The following is a 21,886-nucleotide window of genomic DNA, read 5'->3' as shown; positions in this document are numbered from 1 at the left end:
ATATTTTGTTGATAACATTAATCAACGTTTATTTGGTTTTGGGTATAGAGTTGTACCTGTAATGTTTTCATTCCTGTCAATAAATAAAATGTTTCAATTTATAAAGTATTGTTCTATTACTTAAATTTACATTGAACTAAAAATTTCAAAATAAAATCCAAAACTGTTAAATCTTTTTTGTAAATTTATGAAGTAACTAATAATAGTTCATTGTATTGTACACTCAGAGGGTTAAAATTGTAAATTTGTGGTTACTCTTAAACCCCCCCCCCCCCCCGTTATTTTGTGTACTATTGAGCACTTGTATATTGGTATAACTTATTAATTTTTAGTGAGAACTAAATAATACTGTGGCACAAGTCGTGTCCTCTAGACAAATCAGACTTTCTAGTGCCGCTGTAATTGGCCAGGGAGACACTTGAATAACCTTGAATACAACTGTTCCAGTGGCTGCTGGGTAAGCCCAAGGTGTGTGTGTTCTTCGGTTGTATCGGCCGGGATGAGTTCGGGGAGATCCTGGTGAAGAAGGCGACGGAGGACGGTGTTGATGTCCAGTACCAGTACAATGAGAAGCAACCCACTGGTGAGGCCACATTCTCGTCAGTTAGCCACATGTAAGCCCTACCACTCGTCTGCCCTTCCTACCTTATGTACGGGCTGCTGGCCATTCACGCAAACAGAGATAGTTCATAGCAGACTGTGGATTACATTCTTTAGACACAGTAACGTTTTCAATCCCAAGAAACATTTGCTTTGCAAGAACCTTCCCGAGACTTCCTGCCCCTGTCATTGAGTATCTGCATGAAATTATAGAGTTTGATAAAGAAATTTAATATATGGAATGTTAATTATAACCACTTGTAGTATATGGTCTACTCTCATAGTATGATATGTACTGAATTTTTGTATTCACACATAATTTTCTGTCAACTAAAATTATATTTACAACATATTTTTCCAAAATTTTGGTGAGACAATGGACAGTAAAGAGAAAATTGGTGATCGAAAAAGTGAATTGTTTCAGTAAGAATGATTTACAATGAATTAATATTATAAATATGAATTAATTATTCTTACAAATATATATATACTTTCATCAAGTGTCATAAATGTATTTGAGTAAATATGTACAATATTAATTTTAACTGTCATAAATTTTTCAGTTCACAGTATGTCAAAACATAGCTAACACAATTATAAACTTGAGATATTTAGCCTTCCTGTGGAGTGCCATCTTCAATAGAAATCATGTTAAAATGAAAGTTTCTTATATCTTATTCAAAGTTTCATACATATTATTGTATTGAAAGGCAATAGCATCGTAAGCCTAAGAAGCCAAGAAATGTTGTTTTTATTCAGTGCAATCAATCACAGTCTTGTATTTCTGTCTGCAGCAGGCTCTCTGAAGATTAGAATTTTAGTACAAAAAGTTGGATAAAAGTTAAACTTACAAAAAAATTTATTACAATCTTGTGAAGAAATTGATCGTGTACTTTGGCCAAGATGTGACATCCATAACATTGTTTAGTTCACAAAACTCCAAACTTTAAAAATTATATACTAAATTTAAAGAAAAAAAACACATAATATTTGGTAATTCTAGTATAGTACAAGTAGATGATTATATATTGTGTTTTATAAATATCCATAAACATGGATGTTACAGATACCTTAATGTCTTTATTTATGCACAGACGTTTGAATATTTATAATATATTAATATAAAGAATTAGTGTATTGCCTATATAATTGTAATAAATATCAAATTCTAACATTTTTGTAAAACTCAAAAATTATAGGCCAAAGGAAATATCCTCAAAATCAGCCATTTGATTTAAAAGACAAGTGCTGATTTTGTCTAGAAAGTTGGAGAACTCAGGAAAAGTAATTTGCTAATGCACAACAGTTTAGTACCAGTATTGTTTATAGAACAAAATACCAAAAAATAGTCGGATGGCATTTGAAGCAGTGTTGCCTTATCATTGACATGGCTATAGTCATATAAACACTGTCAGCTTAATTTATATGTATGCAATACAGGTGAATGAAATCAAATGTATGTATATTTGTTGAAGATGTTGAGACAGATCAGTAATTTTCCGTACATTTAAAACTGGCATCAGTGTTGGGTGGGCGTGTGGTGGGAGGGAGGGGTTCAGATGCACTAGTCTATTTTGGTGGGGCTGCTCTATTTTTTTGGTTACTCTGTGACAGAATTATATAACACCATTCAATATAAATGTTTTTCCATGAGTCTTGTTATATTAGTTTCCAAAAAAATATATTAAAAATAGGTTTATTGTGGTTTCCAGTTGTTTTTTGTGTATGAGTAAATCGTTTGGTAGCTGATATCGTTGATTTAACTGTGTTTGTTATATCTCTAATTAGCATCTTAGTAATGTGTAGTGTTTAATATTCTAAATAACCAACGAGTAGGTTACAGGTGTATTGTATTGTTTACCAAGTGAGACCTCTATAAGTTGTCTAGATTACTACTTGACCTTTGGATGTCTTAAGTGGCCGGCTGCCTTTTCTCGATTATTGTTTAATCCTCAGAAAGCTAAGGTCATTGACAGACATCATCAATGAAGCAGAACAAGAGACAAAGTCGGTCAATACAAACTTACAGTTATTCGTTTACTTTACAAACTTACAGTTATTCGTTTACTTTAAGAGCCGTATGTGTGCAGTCGTTATTTATAGAAAAATTAGGATGTAATAATTAAGTGGCCAGAAGGGCTAGGGTCGTTCTAAAGGTCGTGTTTGTTGTGAGCACTGCACAATGGGATTCATTGTCTGTGACACACTTGCACTCAATCTATGAATGGATATTTATGTGGCACTTTTCTAGGTAGCAGTCACTACTTTTTATTCCATCATTTTTTATGTATTTATATTTTATTTTCTGTATTCAAATTAAGTTACTGTATCTTTTATATCCATTATATCATGTTGACGCCACTACTAGTCTTGAAGACTGTGTAAATAAAGAGATTTTGACTTTGACTTTTACAGATGTATTATACAGTTTTTAATATTATGTGGAGTAAAGGCCGTAAGCAGGGCCGTCCCCAGTATTTAATGCGCCCGGGGCAAATCATGCCTTGGGGGCCCCCCACATAAAAATTACATTTCGTCAGTACAGCCATACCAAGTGATAAGGAATTTTTGGATATTGTTATATGTAAATAAATACTCCAGTTTTCTGTGTGTAACAAAATACCAAATATATTATATTTGTACATTTAAACATGTTTTAGAATAGATAATAGAATATTGAATAGACCTATATACATAGATATAAAGAAATTATTACTTTGGCTCTTTGGCATACAATACTTTTGTGGAACTTTAGGGCTATTAATAGTAGTAACAGATATAAACGCAATGCATAACTATTTCAATCTTAATGTCATAACTATTATTTACCTTTGACAGAGATAGTTTTATTTTTAAAAAGAAATCTTCCTGGCCTTTGCACTAGCAAACTTCTTGATAACGTCTTCTAACTTCAGCCTTTTACATTCTTCATTTTCAATAGACAGCATGGCAAGGGATGACAGTCTCTCCTGAGACATTGAAGAACGCAAGTAGGTGTTTATTAATTTAAGCTTACTAAAGCTTCTTTCACAACTGGCAACAGATATGGGAATAGTTAGAAGGATTCGAAGTGCAATCCATAAGTTTGTGTATAGGTCCTTTCTGTCTGTCTTCTTAATCACTTTTAAAACTTGTAATGGGGTTGCCTTAGCTAGGCTTACTTCATTCACAATAGTTTTGACATGAAGGAGTTCCTGATAAAGTTCTTTTCCGCTTATGTCAGAGGTTTTCCCAAACGATAGGTGTTTCTGTAAATTTTCACAACATTCCTTCATATCTTCTGCGTGAGGGAGTTGTTTAAGGTCGTATAAGAGCCCCCATTTCAAGTTGTAGTTTGAAAACTGAATCAACCTTTCTTTTAGGGAAGCCTGCATAATGTTCAATAGTAGGTAGAAAACGTTTCTTTTAAATTCTTCTTCTGGGGTTGCTTTGTAGTCACTTTTACTTTCATAATCAAAAAGCTTATTTTTTGTTCTTTGGCGTTTTTCTTTAAACAATGGTTCCACGTCAATTTCACTACAAATCTCTTTGGCTTTTGAAACTGAGTCATTTAAACCGTCTTTACGAAAATCATCTATGAACTGTAAAGTTTTTTGCAGCAGATTTGATGTTAAAGCAATATCAGTGCTTTTACCTTGTAAGGTTTTACTTATCAAGTTTACCTCAAACAAAACATCGTGCCAAACAATAAGGCAAACCAGAAATGAAAAGTCTTCCATGTGAATTTGGAGGGATTTAGCTTCAGATGAGATTGTAGGGTCATTGACAGTTTCACTCAGTTCTACAAGAGCGTCAAGGACGTCTTTGTACTGGTATCGAACGGCAGATACAGAACTTATTCGAGCCTCCCATCTTGTTTCACAAACCTTTTTCAAAGTTAAACCTTTAACATGGTCACCGACAACGCACCAACGTTTTGGAGATGATGCGAAAATAGTGTAAATCCTTTGAAGGATTCCAAAAAGTAGAGTAGACTTGACGGATGATCTGGCTCCATCTGGAACAACCAAGTTGAGGCTGTGGCATTCGCAGGGTGTAAATATAGCTAAAGGATATTCTGAGGATATTCGTGATTGGACCCCTTTTTTTAGCTCCTGCCAAGTTTGCGCCATTGTCGTACCCTTGCCCGTGGCAGTTACTCATGTCTAAACCACATAACTCTACCTCTTCTGTTAACAATTGAGTTAATGCTTCCCCTGTTGACTCCTCAGTAATTGTGTAGCCTATAAAACCTTCTTCAATAACAATTTCACCATCGATCTCCTCTTCTTCGTGAACATAGCGAATGGTGAGAGATGTTTGTTCCTTATGACTTACGTCTGGCGTACAATCCAACATAACTGAGAAGTACCGTGACAGCTTTATTTTCTCGATTATATTGTTTTTCACCTCCTTTGCCAGACAGTTTATCAACTCATTTTGAATATTGACACTTAACATTTGAACTCGATATTCACTCTCTTCAATGCATCTTAAATGTTCCATCATAACCGGATCAAACTCTCCTAGTAACTGGATAAGGCCAAGGAAGTTTCCGTTATTTTTTGTACAAAGTTTTGTTGAGTTTCCACGAAAAGCCAAGTTGTGTTCTGCTAAGTAAATAATAATAGCAATAATTCTTCTTAGTATGTTTTGCCATCTCTCGGCTTCTCTTTGTATTTGGCCCATGAGCTCAGTATCAATTGCTGCATTTTGGTTGATTCTACGTTCAGCTTCAATCCATTGCTGGGTAAATTTAAAATGCTCAGATGACGTTTCGTGAGATGAAGCTCGCTCATGAAATTTTTTCCAATTATTGAATCCTTGCTTTTTGCCAAAACTTGAGTGTGGATTATTGTCAAATAAACGACATGGAAAGCAGAACACTGCATCAGAAGAGCAAGAATCATTACTTGCATCATTACTTTTTTAAATGACGGAGCACCCCTTGTTATGATTTCATCACTCTCTCTGACAGTTAAATTTTCAGGCCAAGTTGACAGGTTATTTGAACAATTTTATTTTGGTAGTTTAACATTTCAACAGTTCCCTTCTTAAGCTTGTCACTGGTTTCCTCCTTCAGTATTTCAGCAGTCTCCTCTACCTCAGTTAAAATTAGGTCTTGTTCACATTCATGGTCGAAGTCCTGGGTATTTGAAGTAGCGAGTAAAGATGAAGTAGGTTGTTGGGTAATGCCCTCAGCTATTGTGAAGAATTTTGTCAACTTGGGTACTTTACTTAAAAGAGCACTGTGAGCTAATTCACTGTCTTTTGTTAATTTTCGTCACTGAGCACCTGATAGTTTCTTAGACATTTTAATAAAATAATCTGAAATAAGATGAAACTTCTTCAAAAAATTATGCTTGTTTACTTAAAATGAAATTAAAAAATAATGTTTAAATCTGTTGGTCTACATGTTGCGTAGTTTTTATGCCTACGCTACGACATGCAAGCTAGAGTGCACATAGTACCTTGGGCGTAACAACATTTACATAATTATTACCAATACATATGACAACCAACACATATTTAACTACCACATGTCTGTAGCTTGTGTATATGTAGGTACTAATACAATACGAAGCTCACCTCTCACGTACACATTCGCTTAATTTCACAGCTCTTGTCTCTACAAACACTAAACACACGAGACGGTGTAGACGCAATGACAGTGACAGTTGGAGTTGCGAGTGCGGTGTTGCCAAATGGTCTAAGTTGTTTTTGCCGCGCGGTGTTGCCAAACTTAACCTTAACTTAACTTACTAAAAATAAACAGTATTTTTAAGTATATGGTTCAAACCAAGTTCTTTTTAACAAATATTAACCCTCCATCGGGCGCTAAACGGAGTTTTCCTCCGTGTATTTTTTATTATTAAAAATAGTACTACTTTTCTGATGTTGGCAGTCGTGTCCCGCAATGTACTTCACGAGCATCTTTCGGGGAAGCGAAACAATAGCCTCCCGCTTATCTTTGTCAAAATCTGTCAGTATGAGGTCTACTTCCGTGCGAGACTGGACGGTTCCTCCGTGAGCGCCCGATGGCGTGTTTGTAGTCCTTGGACGAAATCTCCGTGAGCGCCTTATAGTGTTTAGTTTTTATGGAGTAATAATCCGTGTGCGCCTAAATGTCTGATCTGTGATGGTTTCTTTTTAAGTTTTACAATATATTTTATTTGAATTTTGTGAAATGGAGAATGAAGACGAGAGACTTGTCAGTACAGTACCAGTGTGCTAGGGAACATTTTAGTACTGTTTATGGAGTGAACATTGTCGTTATAAGAACCAGAAGGAAAATGTTTTGAAACTTTGTGTAGTGTTAAACATTTTTTAGTAAAGAATAAATTTTTGATTTTAGAATAATAATTGACATTACAATTGTATAATATCTCAAGAATTGAAGTAAGTTGTTTTTGTAAGAAGTTAAAAACTAAGTTAATTTCCATATATTATTACAGAAGGTTAAATATTTTTACAATTAATTGCATTATTCCTTAAAATAAATCATGTTGTTACTATACAATAACATTTTTTTTAATTTCGAAATTCTTATTTGGAAAATTCATTACATAAGAGAGTAATTTTTATTTAAATTCTAAAAATGAATATATTACATTGTAATTAAATCAGTATGAATATTTAAACAAATAAAAACAGTTTAAACGACTATAATATCCATTATTAACTAACCTGGAGGAAACCTCCGTGAGCGCCTGATAGTGTTTCTAATTTTAAGCGCCCGATGGAGGGTTAAGGCACCGGATTGGGGGTTTTTTATGTATATAGTAGAATATCGTTGAAATTTTGTTTTACAAATTTAATATTGACTATGAGTAAGGCACCTCCTAGCCGCGGCGCGGCGCCCCCTTAGCCGCAGCGCCCGGGGCGACCGCCCCGTTCGCCCCCCCCTTCGGACGGCCCTGGCCGTAAGTTATTTAAAACAATTATTGTAAAGCAGACTCGCTGTTCAACACTACTAAAATTTATTTCATATTTTTAAATTTTGGTCTATAGTAATTAAAATTGTACAGTTGAAATTTGTCAATATATGTTTGTAAAAAGAAAATGTAAAATATAATATTACATTTTAAAGCTCTATTAGATAAAGAATGTGTTATGCATTTGTTGCTTCGCAGTACTTAATAATTTATGTCTTAAATAATTTATATTTTCAAAAAGTGTGGAGCGTATGGAGAAGTCTCACAGATAAGCTTTGATTACGATTAATATCAGGTTCATTCACTAGTAGCAAGCTATGGAGTTAAATTCATAGCACTCATTATCATAGCATTAACTACTTACTACTCATAATAAGTTGCGTGTTACAGAACTCATTCTAGGTTTCAAAATTACTTTTAAAGATTTGTACTGCATTATGTGTTTAGTCAATCTACCTCTGCAACTAGCAGGCCTTCAATTACAGAATACATCTTGAAATGTATGTAAATTATGTCACCTCGGTGCAGGTACTTGTGCCGTTCTGATCACCAACAATGGCACCCAACGGTCGCTCTGCGCCAACCTGGCAGCCGCTAACCACTTCACTCCCGACCACATCCGACTGCCCGAGAACAAGAAGATTGTTCAGAGCGTTGATTACGTCTACGTCTCCGTAAGTCAAACTGGTTGCATTACATGGAATAAAGTTTAGAAGTGCTATTGATAATATTTTAATTGATCTGTATTACTCCTTTTTACTCTGTTATTATTGTTGTAGCAAAATGAACTTGGTATAAGTGTCCATCTAAAAGTAATACAAATGTTACTATATTAATGCATTTTTCTTAAAATTTCCCATTTTTTAGTTACGTACTACAGTTTAACATTTTTTTATGCCCATCATTTTGAAAACAGAGATCTTTCTCCAACTTTTGTTTCAGTTTGAATTGATATCTTTATTCAGTTTAGAGATATTACTTTTTCTAAAAAAAAAAATGACAATAGATTAAGTAAAATAGGACTATACTTTATGACTTATATTGACTCGAGTGAAGTTTGTATCAGTAATTGATGGTTAGCATGTATCAATTACTTAGTCCTTAGAGTGAAGTGACCATATTAGAAATTTTCCGTTTCTTCTTAACTTGAAAACTAATTTAATCGTAATAAATATACAGGGTGATTCAAAACTAAACGGCAATCTCTCGAGAGCTTATTCTATAGCTAAAAACAAGTAAAAAAGTTCATATAACCATATGCCCGGAAACGCTTCGTTAGCGAGTTACGCCTAGCGAAAGATTTCACCCGGATTTCAGAACCCTTGGTGAAGTCAGGCCGTATAAAAATGGTAAAGGTAGTTACAAAGATACAAATACGATTGTTTTTTATGTTTTTATATCTGACAAATTTATTAAAATTCGTCCCAGAGCTGTAAATGCAATACTTTCAGAGATATCTTACGTAAAACACAAGAATTGGTGCAAAGAAATAACACATTTTTGTGTTTAACGTAAGATTACTTCCATAAATGTTAAATAAAGGTCATTTTTTTCTTAAACAGATTTGTAGAACATTTAATTCTGAAAAGATTCATGTGAATTACTTAGGAAAAAAATTAATAATAGGTATTGAAATTTAGCTTTATTTAAAAATAAAACAGACGCACAAAAATGCATATTCTTATCTGCATAAAATATTAACTAATGTTTAGGTTGTGAGTAACAGCTGATCATTTATTCAACACTTTTTATCGTCATATTTTCTTTGCAAAGGTTGGCAATATCAGCTGATCAACAATTAAGTTCATGAAGTAATATTTGAATAACCTTTATGGAGGTTTTTGTATTGTGGCGTGTGAAGATTGTATTTTGTGAGATCCTGTGATTATTTGGAAATATTTTATACAAGTGTATAAAATATTTTATAAAATATTTATTTTTAAAATATTTTATTAAATATTTTTATAAAAGTGTATGTAATTATCTTAGTAAATAATGGCAGATAATGTAAATGGTATGTATTCGTTTGAAGAGTATACGGACATGATACTGATTTACGGCAAAGTTAACAAGAATGGTTTAGCTGCAGTTCAGGAATATCGTGATACTTTTCCACATCGAAGAACACCTGATCACAAAACATTTGAAGCTGTGGAGAGACGACTTAGAGAAACTGGTAGCTTTAAACCGAAGCGAATAGATACTGGTCGTCAACGTAGCGCAAGGAACTATAATAATGAACAAGCAATAATAAATGCTGTAGAATTATCACCAACCACAAGCACCAGACGATTATCACGTCAGTTAAATATTTGCCAGTCAAGCGTATGGCGGACACTTCATGAAGCACAGTTGTACCCATTCCATATAACACGTGTTCAAGACTTATTACCGCAAGATCTTAATAAACGGAAGATGTTCTGCCACTGGTTAAGAAGAAATTGTTTACGACATCAGTATTTTCTTCGGCGTATTCTCGTTACTGATGAATCCTGTTTTACTAGAAATGGAATTGTAAATTTTCGTAATACCCATACTTGGGCGTACGACAACCCACATGAAACTGCGACGAGGCATTTTCAACATACATTTTCAGTCAATGTATGGCTTGGTGTTCTGGGTGATAATTTGATTGGTCCATTTTTCCTCCCTAATCGACTTAATGGAGTAGCGTACTTAAATTTTTTAAGAACAAACCTGCCTACCCTCTTGGAAGATATTCCTGTTCAAAACAGAATAAATGCATGGTTTATGCACGACGGAGCACCTCCACATTTTTCTAATGATGTGAAAAACTATTTAAATGATACATACGGTAGACAATGGATTGGTCGAAATGGACCAGTAAAATGGCCACCACGTTCTCCTGACCTCACGCCAGCAGACTTTTTCTTATGGGGTTGGATGAAGTCAATTGTTTATTCAAAACGGATTAACACCATAGAGGAGTTACGTAATCGCATTACAGAGGCGGCAGAAACTATCAAGAATGCTCCAAACGTTATGAAACGTGCTAGAAAAGAGTGGATTCGTCGTGCGAAAACGTGCATTGCTAACAACGGAGGACACTTTGAGCAACTATTATAGGTGATTATTACAGTTTTATAAAGGTAAATACATTTTATGTTAATGTTCAGTCTAGAATAAATGATCAGCTGTTACTCACAACCTAAACATTAGTTAATATTTTATGCAGATAAGAATATGCATTTTTGTGCGTCTGTTTTATTTTTAAATAAAGCTAAATTTCAATACCTATTATTAATTTTTTTCCTAAGTAATTCACATGAATCTTTTCAGAATTAAATGTTCTACAAATCTGTTTAAGAAAAAAATGACCTTTATTTAACATTTATGGAAGTAATCTTACGTTAAACACAAAAATGTGTTATTTCTTTGCACCAATTCTTGTGTTTTACGTAAGATATCTCTGAAAGTATTGCATTTACAGCTCTGGGACGAATTTTAATAAATTTGTCAGATATAAAAACATAAAAAACAATCGTATTTGTATCTTTGTAACTACCTTTACCATTTTTATACAGCCTGACTTCACGAAGGGTTCTGAAATCCGGGCGAAATCTTTCGCTAAGCGTAACTCGCTAACGAAGCGTTTCCGGGCATATGGTTATATGAACTTTTTTACTTGTTTTTAGCTATAGAATAAGCTCCCGAGAGATTGCCGTTTGGTTTTGAATCACCCTGTATAAAATAAAAATGTTAATCTCTTCATTGTATTTCTGAATGATTATACAATTTTTTTAATGTTCTTAATTAAATTCTTAAGGCTAACTGCAATTTAAAATGAGGTATACATATTGACTTTAATAGAAACAAAAGTTATTTCAGGTCTTTTAGAATTATACAGGATCTTCAATGTTGAAACTGAGAAAATAATTTTTTTTGCATACGAACTTGCTATCATTAATTTTGTAAGTATTTTTGTTCAACCTCAAAGATAAACTTTGACAGACTTTAATTATTGAAAAAAGTAGTCTTAAATTAAAAGATAGAGTTAAAGAACGTATTAAACGTAAAACAACGTATCTTTGTCCAGTAATGTTGAACTGTATATACATTTTGACCATCCATATGATAGGTAAAACTCATAATTATGATACAAGAAATTGAGGAAGCTCTGAAACGCAAGGTCTCAGGTGTAACAGATAATTTACCTTTTTGGGAAATATTGTGTGTATTTTTATAAATTTGTGTTGTTTAATGATTGCTGTAGTCGTTACAATAACATAAAAAGTGGAAACAGGATTAAACTGAATTTGTTGTGTATGTAACTCTGATAGGATCAGTTGGGATTTATATTTATAGAGCTGTCTTTTTTAGTTAACCCTTTGACGCACCACGACGTACGCCGTACGTCTAGTGTTTACCGCTGAACTCAGCCCGCGACGTACGCCGTACACATCGCGCATTTCGATCTTATAACGAATACATTTCGGTGTAATACATTCGAGTTATACATCGTTGGAAAGAAGATGAAATGAACTATCAGTGTATCGATACCTATGTATCGAAAGCCGTTCAACATGTAGTTTATAGTAAACGAAAAACATCGATCGAGGTGGCGCTTGCTGTCAGCTGTTTTCTAACTACGCAATTGACTGTGAAACGACTTTGTCTGCTGGCATGACGATGTTATTGTTTGTGTTTAGCTGTTTATTTGTTTGGTTATGTTTGGTATTGTAGTAGAATATAATAAGAATATCGGGGGTGTGGACCTTACAGATCAAATGCTAGAGAACTATCTACTGGAAAGGAAAAGAGGTACTAAATGGTACATGAAAGTCTTCAAGCGTATGCTAAACATTACAATTCTGAACTCATACATCATTTGGAAGTCAAAACACAACAATATTGATCACTTAACATTTAGATTAGGCCTAGTAAAAGAAATGTTGGAAAGATTTCAACAAGAGGTACCAAGAACAGTTCAAGGCAGACCATCCACTGAGCCTCCACCAATGCGCCTAACTGAAAGACATTTTATTGAAAAGATTCCACCAACTGGGAAAAAAGCAAAGCCTCAAAGGAGATGTGTGGTTTGCTACAAACATGGCAGAAGAAGGGACACAATCTACTGGTGTCCTCAATGTGAGGCTGGCCTATGCCTAGAGGAAAGACATATCACACAGTTGCAAATTTCTAATATAAGTAAAGCAAATAACTTCCAGTAAACATGTCTTAAAATATTTTGTAATGGTATTTTGTACATGTTTGTATGGGTATACTTATATTTTAGCAATACAATCATTTTTACAAGTATAGACTTAACAGAAAATCATTTAATGTATGTACAGGTAATGTTGTCACAAAACTGTGAAAAACAAGAAATTAGGGCCACTTAGGGGGTGTTCAGTTCAAATTAAATAGTGCGTTAAAGGGTTAAACCTTTTTTATAGAAATTATTTAGTTAAATTAATCTCTCCAATGTGCTAATTCCTCTTAAGTTGTTTTAAACGTGTTACATAATACAAGTAATAAATCCCATCATGTTTGTTATACCCAGGGGTTTTTCCTAACCGTTAGCGTGGAGTCGATACTGGAGGTGGCCGAGGTCGCTCTTCAAAGGAACAAACTGTTCTGTATGAACCTCAGCGCTCCCTTCCTCTCACAGCTGTTCAAGACTCAGATGATGAAAGTCATGCCGTATGTCGACATTTTGTTTGGCAACGAAACTGTAAGTAGTTGGTATTTAATAGTTTTTACCTCTATTTTGTCTCATCTTAGTTGAGAAACCTCCGTAACAAATCTCAAGGGAAACCAAAAAGACATCCATTAAAAAATTTGAAGGTTTGAAGATAAAAGGAAAGAATACGGCGAGATTTTGAAACTGAATTTTTTTTGTTAGTCATAAATGGAACTTTCTATACCTGTACCTGTACCTGTAAAATTTATCTTGAAAAACACAGAATATAGACAATTTTTTACACGTGATGTGTTTTCCTTCTGATATATATTAAAGGTGTACATATATATATAAGAAAATGTGGTTTCCAAAAACATATAGACGTTTATTTACTCCTAAACATACTACATTCATGTTAATTACTGGATAAACTGCTAATACGCAATTTGACGCTGTTTTATTTTTTCTTAAATTGCCATTATTAGTAAGTTGAGCAGAAAAAGTATAACCCTCAGATAAACACGAATCAGCAAAAATGTAGGAAAGTAAACCACTGAGAGCAAAGCGGCCAGTGAGTTTATGTAACCGATGGGACCACCCACGGGTTACATAAACATCAGTAAGTCAAGTAGTGAATATTTTTCCTGTCTAGAATACTGAACATCTTTATTGACTGACTAGTCAGCCAGGATACCTGTTGGCCTTGACATTAATATTCCACATGTCATTTTATAACTTCTCTGTATTTTAGTCACTTTTACCATTAAACACTTTTGAGTTTTAGGCCTTGAAATACATGGCCACCTGGAGATAGGTTGGAAGGTGGCCAATGTTTAATGGTTTAAGAAATCAGATAGTGGTTTAATTTAGTCATAACTCTCAGAACAATTAAAATATCACCCAAGATTATTTTTGTTTTCACACCAAAAATATAACAAAGTGAATAGTTTTATTCAACACCAAAGGTTTTCCCAAAATAGTTGTAACTAACAATACAGACTAGTGTAGTGTTCTCTGCCAAGTCTGTCTTTTCATCTGATGATATAAGACTTAAGTAGTGATTCGTCAAAGCCAAATCTTCACATTAAAAAATTAACTGATGAAAATTGATTCTGCAGACTAAATCTTTGGATGAGCTTTAGCAAAACATATCACTTGAGGGGTTAGAACAATTTTTTATTTCTGTCTGCCTATCCACATGGATTTGGCTGAGCGTGTTTTTATATTGGTTTTATAGGTAACCTTATAGCAATGAGAAAATAGCAGAATAAATAAAAATTTGTAAACCAACTCAGAGCACTAATAAGAGCTTTTAACATGTTACATATTACAATATGTAGCCTAAAATTTACAAGTAATATATTATTTGCCTCCGCACATGGTATCATAAACAAAATATCAAACATCACTTCAGATGACTGGTCAAGATTAACTGTCCCCTTCTCCCACGTAGTACGTAACAGAGCTAGCTTCAATATGAACTGAGGCAGTAAAACAACAGAGTAAGTTAAGACTATAAAGATAATTAGACAATATATCTTAAAAGGCAAATTCTATAAAATTATGTAGTCCACCTTTTTTTTAAGTTTTACTGTAATAATACGAGACCCGAAGTAGTATGTAAACCACAATTTCCTCTCTTTGCGTTACATGATTTATAAATTGCTTTATTAGAAAGGTTTTAAGAACACTATGAGATAATCGTTTAAAAAATATAAATAAAAAATGTGGAGGTAATAGGATTTGTTCAGACATTTGCCATTGTTCAGTGATACATGAAAACGGTAACAGTAATGACAGTTGTGCTGTTTTTGTATTACAGAACGGTGGCAAATAAACCAAAAAATCCTGTTACCTTCACAATTCGTTTTCCATCTTAAAAAATGCAACTTTAAACAAGGAATAGAACTATATTTTAATGTTTTGAAATTGTAATATTGTTTCTTCCTTACCTGTTAAGCATACTCTCGATTGTTGGCAGGAAGCAGCGGTGTTTGCCAAAGAGCAAGATTTGGAAGAGAAAGAAGACTTGCATAAAGTGGCATTACTCATGACTCAGCTGCCTAAACAAAACACCAAGAGATCTCGGATTGTGATCATCACACAGGGGGCTGAACCTGTAATTCTTGCCAAAGGTAACCTACTCAAATGTATTTCTTACTTGTATTAGATTAATTATGCTGGATTGGAAACTTTTTGTCCAGTAGATTACTGGTAATACATCACTGGTGGACTAGAAGCATGATCATTAATGATTTTCCCTCATCAAGTCTCTGCAGTATTTTAAATTCTTAACTTAATGAAAGAGAATTAACCATTGGCCGTAGCCCTTCAATTTTCAACAAGAACCAAGTTGAATCGTATTAAAGCATTCATATGTATTTTTACACTTATTCAGATGGTGGTACAACAAAGAGATAAGCGTTATCGACTAGGCTAAATGGCATAATTTTGTGTCAAGATTTAAAAAAATGTATTGCAGTATTAGCAAAAATGTAATTACTTGGTCTTATCTATTTTTTTAATCTAAAATCACTAGTTTTGTATGTTAACCCTCCATCAGGCGCTCACGGAGGTTTCCTCCAGGTTAGGGAATAATGGATATCATAGTCGTTTAAACTGTTTTTATTTGTTTACATATTCATACTGATTTAAGTACAATGTAATATATTCATTTTTAGAAATTAAATAAAAATTACTCTCTTATGTAATGAATTTTCCAAATAAGAAATTCAAAATCTTAAAAAATTTATTGTATAGTAACAACATGATTTATTTTAAGGAATAATGCAATTAATTGTAAAAATGTTTAACCTGCTGTAATAATATATGGAAATTAACTTAGTTTTTAACTTCTTACAAAAATAACATAATTCAATTCTTGAGATATTATACAATTGTAATTCAATTATTACTCTGAAATCAAAATTTATTCTTTACTAAACATTTTTTTACACACTACACAAAGTTTCAAAACATTTTTCTTCCGGTTCTTATAACGACAATGTTCACTCCATAAACAGTACTGAAATGTTCCCTAGCACACTGGTACTGTACTGACAAGTCTCTCGTCTTCATTCTCCATTTCACAAAATTCAAATAAAATATATTGTAAAACTTAAAAAGAAACCATCACAGGTCACACATTTAGGCGCACACGGATTTTTACTCCATAAAAACTATACACAATAAGGCGCTCACGGAGATTTCGTCGTCCAAGCACTACAAACACAACATCGGGCGCTCACGGAGGAATCGTCCAGTCTCGCACGGAAGTAGACCTCATACTGACAGATTTTGACAAAGATAAGCGGGAGGCTATTGTTTTGCTTCCCCGAAAGATGCTCGTGAAGTACACTGCGGGAAACTACTGCCAACATCGCAAAAGTAGTACTATTTTTAATAATAAAAAATACACGGAGGAAAACTCCGTTTAGCGCCCGATGTAGGGTTAATTACTTGCCCTTATCTGTTTTTATCTAAGATTAAAATCACTAGTTTTGTATGTTGTTCTTTTTTACTCAATCAGTTAGAAAAGGTGAAAGCTAAAAGTTGAAATTGACTTGTTTGATCGTGGTATTATACAGACAAATAAACACGCTCAGGAACATGGTGGTAACAAATTACATTATGCCTTGTAATGCGTAGAATAGTTACAGAAAGAAACAAATACACTTTTACAACAATTGCATGACGTAGATGTAACTCAGTGGTACTGGCATAAACATTTCTGTATTTGATGAATATTCCATTTCAAAAACCTTTGATCGTGTTTGACACATCTGGTCTCATGAATTTTTGAAACGTTTGTTTGAGTTATACATATCACTAATTTCTGTTTGCGCTTAAACTGTTAGACATTGCATTATTTGAACTAAAGTAAAATTTAAATTGAATTAAGGAATAGTCCAATCCACTGTTTCATTGTACAGTTAATTCACAAATCAACAGTGTGGTCTGATGTGAATATTAGTTTTGTACACACTTGAGGTGAAACAGTTTTGCCTTGAAGACCCATCCTTTTTAGATAAGTAATAATTATGTTTAGTTCTTTAAAAGGAAATTTTAAGAATTGGGCCCAAATAAAAAGATGTATTGTGTGTGCAGACGGAGAAACTAAGGAGTTCCCTGTGAGTCTTCTGCCACCGGAGAAGCTTGTGGATACCAACGGGGCGGGAGATGCCTTTGTTGGAGGTATGTAAACTACACATGTTCAACGATTTTTACATTTATATTTAACTTCTTGTTAATAGGCTGTTCCTTAATGCTGTGTATTTCTAACATATAATACAACGTTTAAATGTAAACATACATCATGTATAGTGTGTACATGCAAAATGGAGTTAACATCCACTAAATGACTTTTTTGTAATTGACTTTAAAATAACTAAACAAATAATCACACACTATTGAAAACAATTCTACCAAGTACCAACATAAAGAATGACTTAACAGTTCAATGCTGAAAAATAAGTATATAAAATATACTTATTTTTATATTGAAACAAAATATCAAACATACCAGATGACTGGTCAAAATTATCTGTCCTCTTCTCCCACGAAGTACGTCACAAAGGATACTAAAACTCTTTAACTTATTAAAACATTCACTAAAGTGTGTTAAAAAGCAAACAGCTATTTGAACAGCCTTCACGAAAGTAGTCCGATGGTGGCCAGTGCATTTAAATCCCCCCTTTACACCCTTCGCCTAACACTGTTGTCAGTTTTTCAGAAATGAAAAATTACAGGCGCGTATCAACGTATGTTTTGCAGACAACATGTAAATCAAGCAGACAATAATTTACCATAGCGGAAACAGGTGGTGGTCACCAGCAATGTGGCAACACCACCCTAAACTTTCATCAAACTGTTTTTGTGGGGTTACTCTAGTAATATGTACAAGATTAAAATTTTGAAAAATGCTAATTCTTTCATTGGAATTGTTTGGAAAGGAAGTTTAATTGTGTAATTTCAAGATTAAAGAATACTGTAAGGAATGTTGTCAATATAAAACAAGTTCATAGGAAAAGTAGGGAGAGTACTTCATTTTCTTTTGCATCACCTGATTTCACGTCATACAGTTAGAGCACTCTGTACCACGTTTTATGTTCCATTGTTTTTGACAGGATTCCTGGCCCAGCTGATCCAGGGGGCCAGTATCGACCAGTGTATCGACTGCGGTGTGTGGGCAGCGACGGAGATTGTGCAGCGGTCCGGTTGTACGTTCGATGGGCCGGCTCACTACACCCCATAGTATCCTCCGACTCGGTGATGATACATTGTTCGTATAGGATGGCTCAACAAAAACTGTTAGCTCATTTGAGTTTTTTTTCTTTTATTGGTACTCTCCACAACAGTGACACTGTGGAAATATTTGGGAATGCATCATTTAGTTTTTTACTGTATTATAAAAGAGATTTTATTGACTAAAATTTAATTATCATTATTAGTACTTGTGTTTTTAAAACATATGTTTTAATAAAACTTTGAAAACTGTTTTTAATCAATCCATTAGTATTTATCACATTAATTTAATACATAGTAACACCTCAATTTATGTCTTTAATTTGTGCATGCTTGTTTTACAAATTGACAGAAATAGTTATGTTGTAGCGAAGTCAGAAGTTTTATTAGCAGACTTGCAATACCCAGTAAAGTGTTTCAGCGAAATTTTAGATTACCAACTTGTTTAATATTACGACGAATTTATCCTTATATTCACATTTTTATTTACGATCTTATATTTTTGTAAAGTCTACAAGTCATTTTTGCAAGATTTTTGGAAAGTGGTGATTTTTACTGACAAATTTCACATAAACTGATTGAAATTGTATCTGTATAATTCGTAGGTATGGAGTCTCCTCTTAATAATTTAAATTATCTATCCACCTCTTTGTATATTCTTTTGGTCATCATGCTATTATATTGTCCCCCTTTTTCTGCAGTTTATTTCACTGCCTCATATATAACGTCAATCAAAAGCTACCACTTATGCCAGTCGAGACAGATAAAAATCACAAATATGAATCTTTGTATAACCACTGCAGTATACATACAATGGACTCATTGGGATCAGGTATGGTCCAAATTAAAAAAGTATGGATTACAACACAATATAAATTAATGTTATATGAATTTGTTATACTCCGATTACTAATTTAAAAAAATTTGCTTTTTATTGATTTTTAATTTATCAATAAATATGAATATAACTATTAAAACATGAAAAACAAAATATCAGATTTGTTTGAGCTGCTGGATGAGTAAGGATGCTGTACCCAGTCGCCCATGCCTTACATTTCATTTATAAATCTTATTTTAAATCCACAAACCAGGTAAAGAGTAATGAAATAAATTTTTGTGCCAGGACTCTTATTGATACCATAAAATAATGCCTCATGGGTATGAGATTCTGTATGTATGCACTAATATAAGTTCCCAACGTTTTACATCACTGAGAAAGGAACACTTTTTCGGACAGTCAATGTCACAAACACCAATAATTCTCCATTGTTATAATAAAAAGTCGTCAAGAAAGTAAAGATGTGTTAGGATATCAATATTTATCATATATAAATAAAATATTTTGTGCTTATATTTGTCTAGTCAAATTAAACTTTGATAAACTTTGAATACCCAAAGATGAGTATCATTAGACAATATTTGGACCAGAATAGGCACAGTTTTATAGAAAATATTGTTACTATTTCGTGTTTTTCTGTTAGTTGCACCTTAGTCAATAGCGACACTAGTCGGTTAGTTTGTTTAATGTTTGTCTGTTTGATTGTTTGTCTTTTGTAAAGTTCTTAAATGTGTTTAAAATGTTATATGGGAGTTATTCTCATTTATACAATGAAGAGTAGTTATTTATGTGAATTTTTTATGTGTTGACCATACCTTTTAAATTGTATTTCACTTGCTTCAGTTTAAATCTGTAATTTGTATTTGTCACTAATGTAAATATTTACCCATAATTATTGTGGTATTCAAAACAAGTTGCTAATCATGTACGCCTACATGCTCCTAAAAGCTTTTGCACTGACATATAAATAGAACTTAATGTAACCTGCTCGCACAAACAATATTTTTATATGTGTAAATGAGATCATATATTTTATTGTTTTAAAAATAAATTGTATATTTTATTCCCTGAAACAATATATTTTGTAATAATGTACTGTAATGAAAAATGTTTGGATAAACTTGTGTTTATATGCAGTTTTTCATCAACCAGTTTAATATAATATTACTTAATTTATTGGGATGTTTAAAGTGTTAAAATTATAAAAATATGTCTGTTGTGTTTTGTTGTACGTTATAAACTAGGGCTGCATTTGATCTAAATTCTCAATGATTTGAGAGTTCATTTGAAAGATAAAGTGAAAATGAACACTTTTCTGTTGGACCTGTAAGCAGAAATAAAAATGTACATTCAACTGCACATTTTATAGTGATTTTGAATCATTTTAAAGATAATTATGTCATTAAATCAGATTATTTGTTTTTGTTTATATTTACCTTAACCTACTAATGTTCCTGATGTTCCAAAATATACACAGTATACATTAATATTAGTGTTAAATGTTTCGTATTGTTTGTTAATTTTATGAACACTTGGAAACAATATGGACCAATTTTAATTTTATGATTTTAAAAAGCTATTTAAAATAGATTATAAAGTACACAATAAATACAAATAAAATACAACAGCATAAATACATTTATGATTAAACACTTTAAACACTCTCAGAAGTAATTTTTAATTCCTTCTTTCTTCAATTTATACAAAATGTACTGTTAAACCTAATACTCCTAGGTTAGACAGTAAAATGTACAATACATATGTTAAATATGAAAGCTTCTTAAACTGTTAATACAAATTTATATTGGGCTAGTCTCACTTAATGTTTTGTACATTTTGCTTAAAATATTAAAAACCGATAAAATTATTTTGTTGCTTTTACCTGCATACTGAAATGAAAGAAGTAAATTGTAACAGTATTTTCTTAAAGATTCTTTGTAGTAAGTTTCAGGAAAGAATATTCTTTGGGTACAAAACCACTGATTGTTAAGTAAAATATGATTGCCTACTTGTAGTTTTATTACTACAATATTGATTAAGATAAGAATAACATAATTTACTGTTAACATATTATTGTGATCATTTTTTTATTTCTTAAATACGTTGTTACTTTTGTCTGTGGCAATGTACTTAACTATTACATGGATGGAATCTAATAAGATTGTTAAATGTTATGTGTTGTTTCATTGAAAACCTATGTCACTATTCTTACAGATTTGTAACCAACACATGTCAAGATTTATCAACCCAGTGTTGATGTACAGGTTGATCACAACTTTAGGAAGCTATCATTGGGAAGATAAACATATTAAATGTAAGGATGAAGTTAAATGTAGCGTTTAAAGATATTTAAAAAAATAAATAATCATATAACAATCAAACCTAAGGTAGACTAAATATTTTTATGAACTGAAATACGCCTTTGCCAAATTGACTTTAATCAAATACGAGGCATGTTTTTTTAGTAAGTACCATTTTAATATATTAAAAAATCAAGTAAACTTTTTGTAACAATTTTATTTTGATATGAAAGCCCACGGTTTTATCTACTTTTCTACCTAATTGCCATCAATATTAAGGCACATATCATACCCAAAAAAAACATTTTATATAATGTCATAGAAGATTTCCAGCTGAATTGTAAAC

The 21,886-nt window shown here is 32.7% G+C and overlaps 1 protein-coding gene across 1 annotated transcript in view; it reads left to right on the top strand.

Moving 5' to 3' along the window:
* LOC124363067 (adenosine kinase) overlaps positions 1 to 21,414 on the top strand; it is a 43,834-nt gene extending 22,420 nt beyond the window's left edge. The window contains exons 3-8 of the mRNA XM_046818150.1: positions 448 to 583; positions 8,043 to 8,188; positions 13,039 to 13,209; positions 15,140 to 15,293; positions 17,266 to 17,352; positions 18,285 to 21,414. Coding sequence (XP_046674106.1) covers positions 448 to 583; positions 8,043 to 8,188; positions 13,039 to 13,209; positions 15,140 to 15,293; positions 17,266 to 17,352; positions 18,285 to 18,412 — 822 coding nt within the window. The 3' untranslated portion in view covers positions 18,413 to 21,414. The remainder of the gene's footprint in view (positions 1 to 447; positions 584 to 8,042; positions 8,189 to 13,038; positions 13,210 to 15,139; positions 15,294 to 17,265; positions 17,353 to 18,284) is intronic.
* Positions 21,415 to 21,886: the final 472 nt, after the last annotated feature.

The sequence above is a fragment of the Homalodisca vitripennis genome, chromosome 5, assembly GCF_021130785.1.
Source record: "Homalodisca vitripennis isolate AUS2020 chromosome 5, UT_GWSS_2.1, whole genome shotgun sequence".
NCBI lineage: Eukaryota > Metazoa > Arthropoda > Insecta > Hemiptera > Cicadellidae > Homalodisca > Homalodisca vitripennis.
Note: the sequence above shows the minus strand (reverse complement) of the source record. Positions and strands in the feature narration are given on the sequence as shown.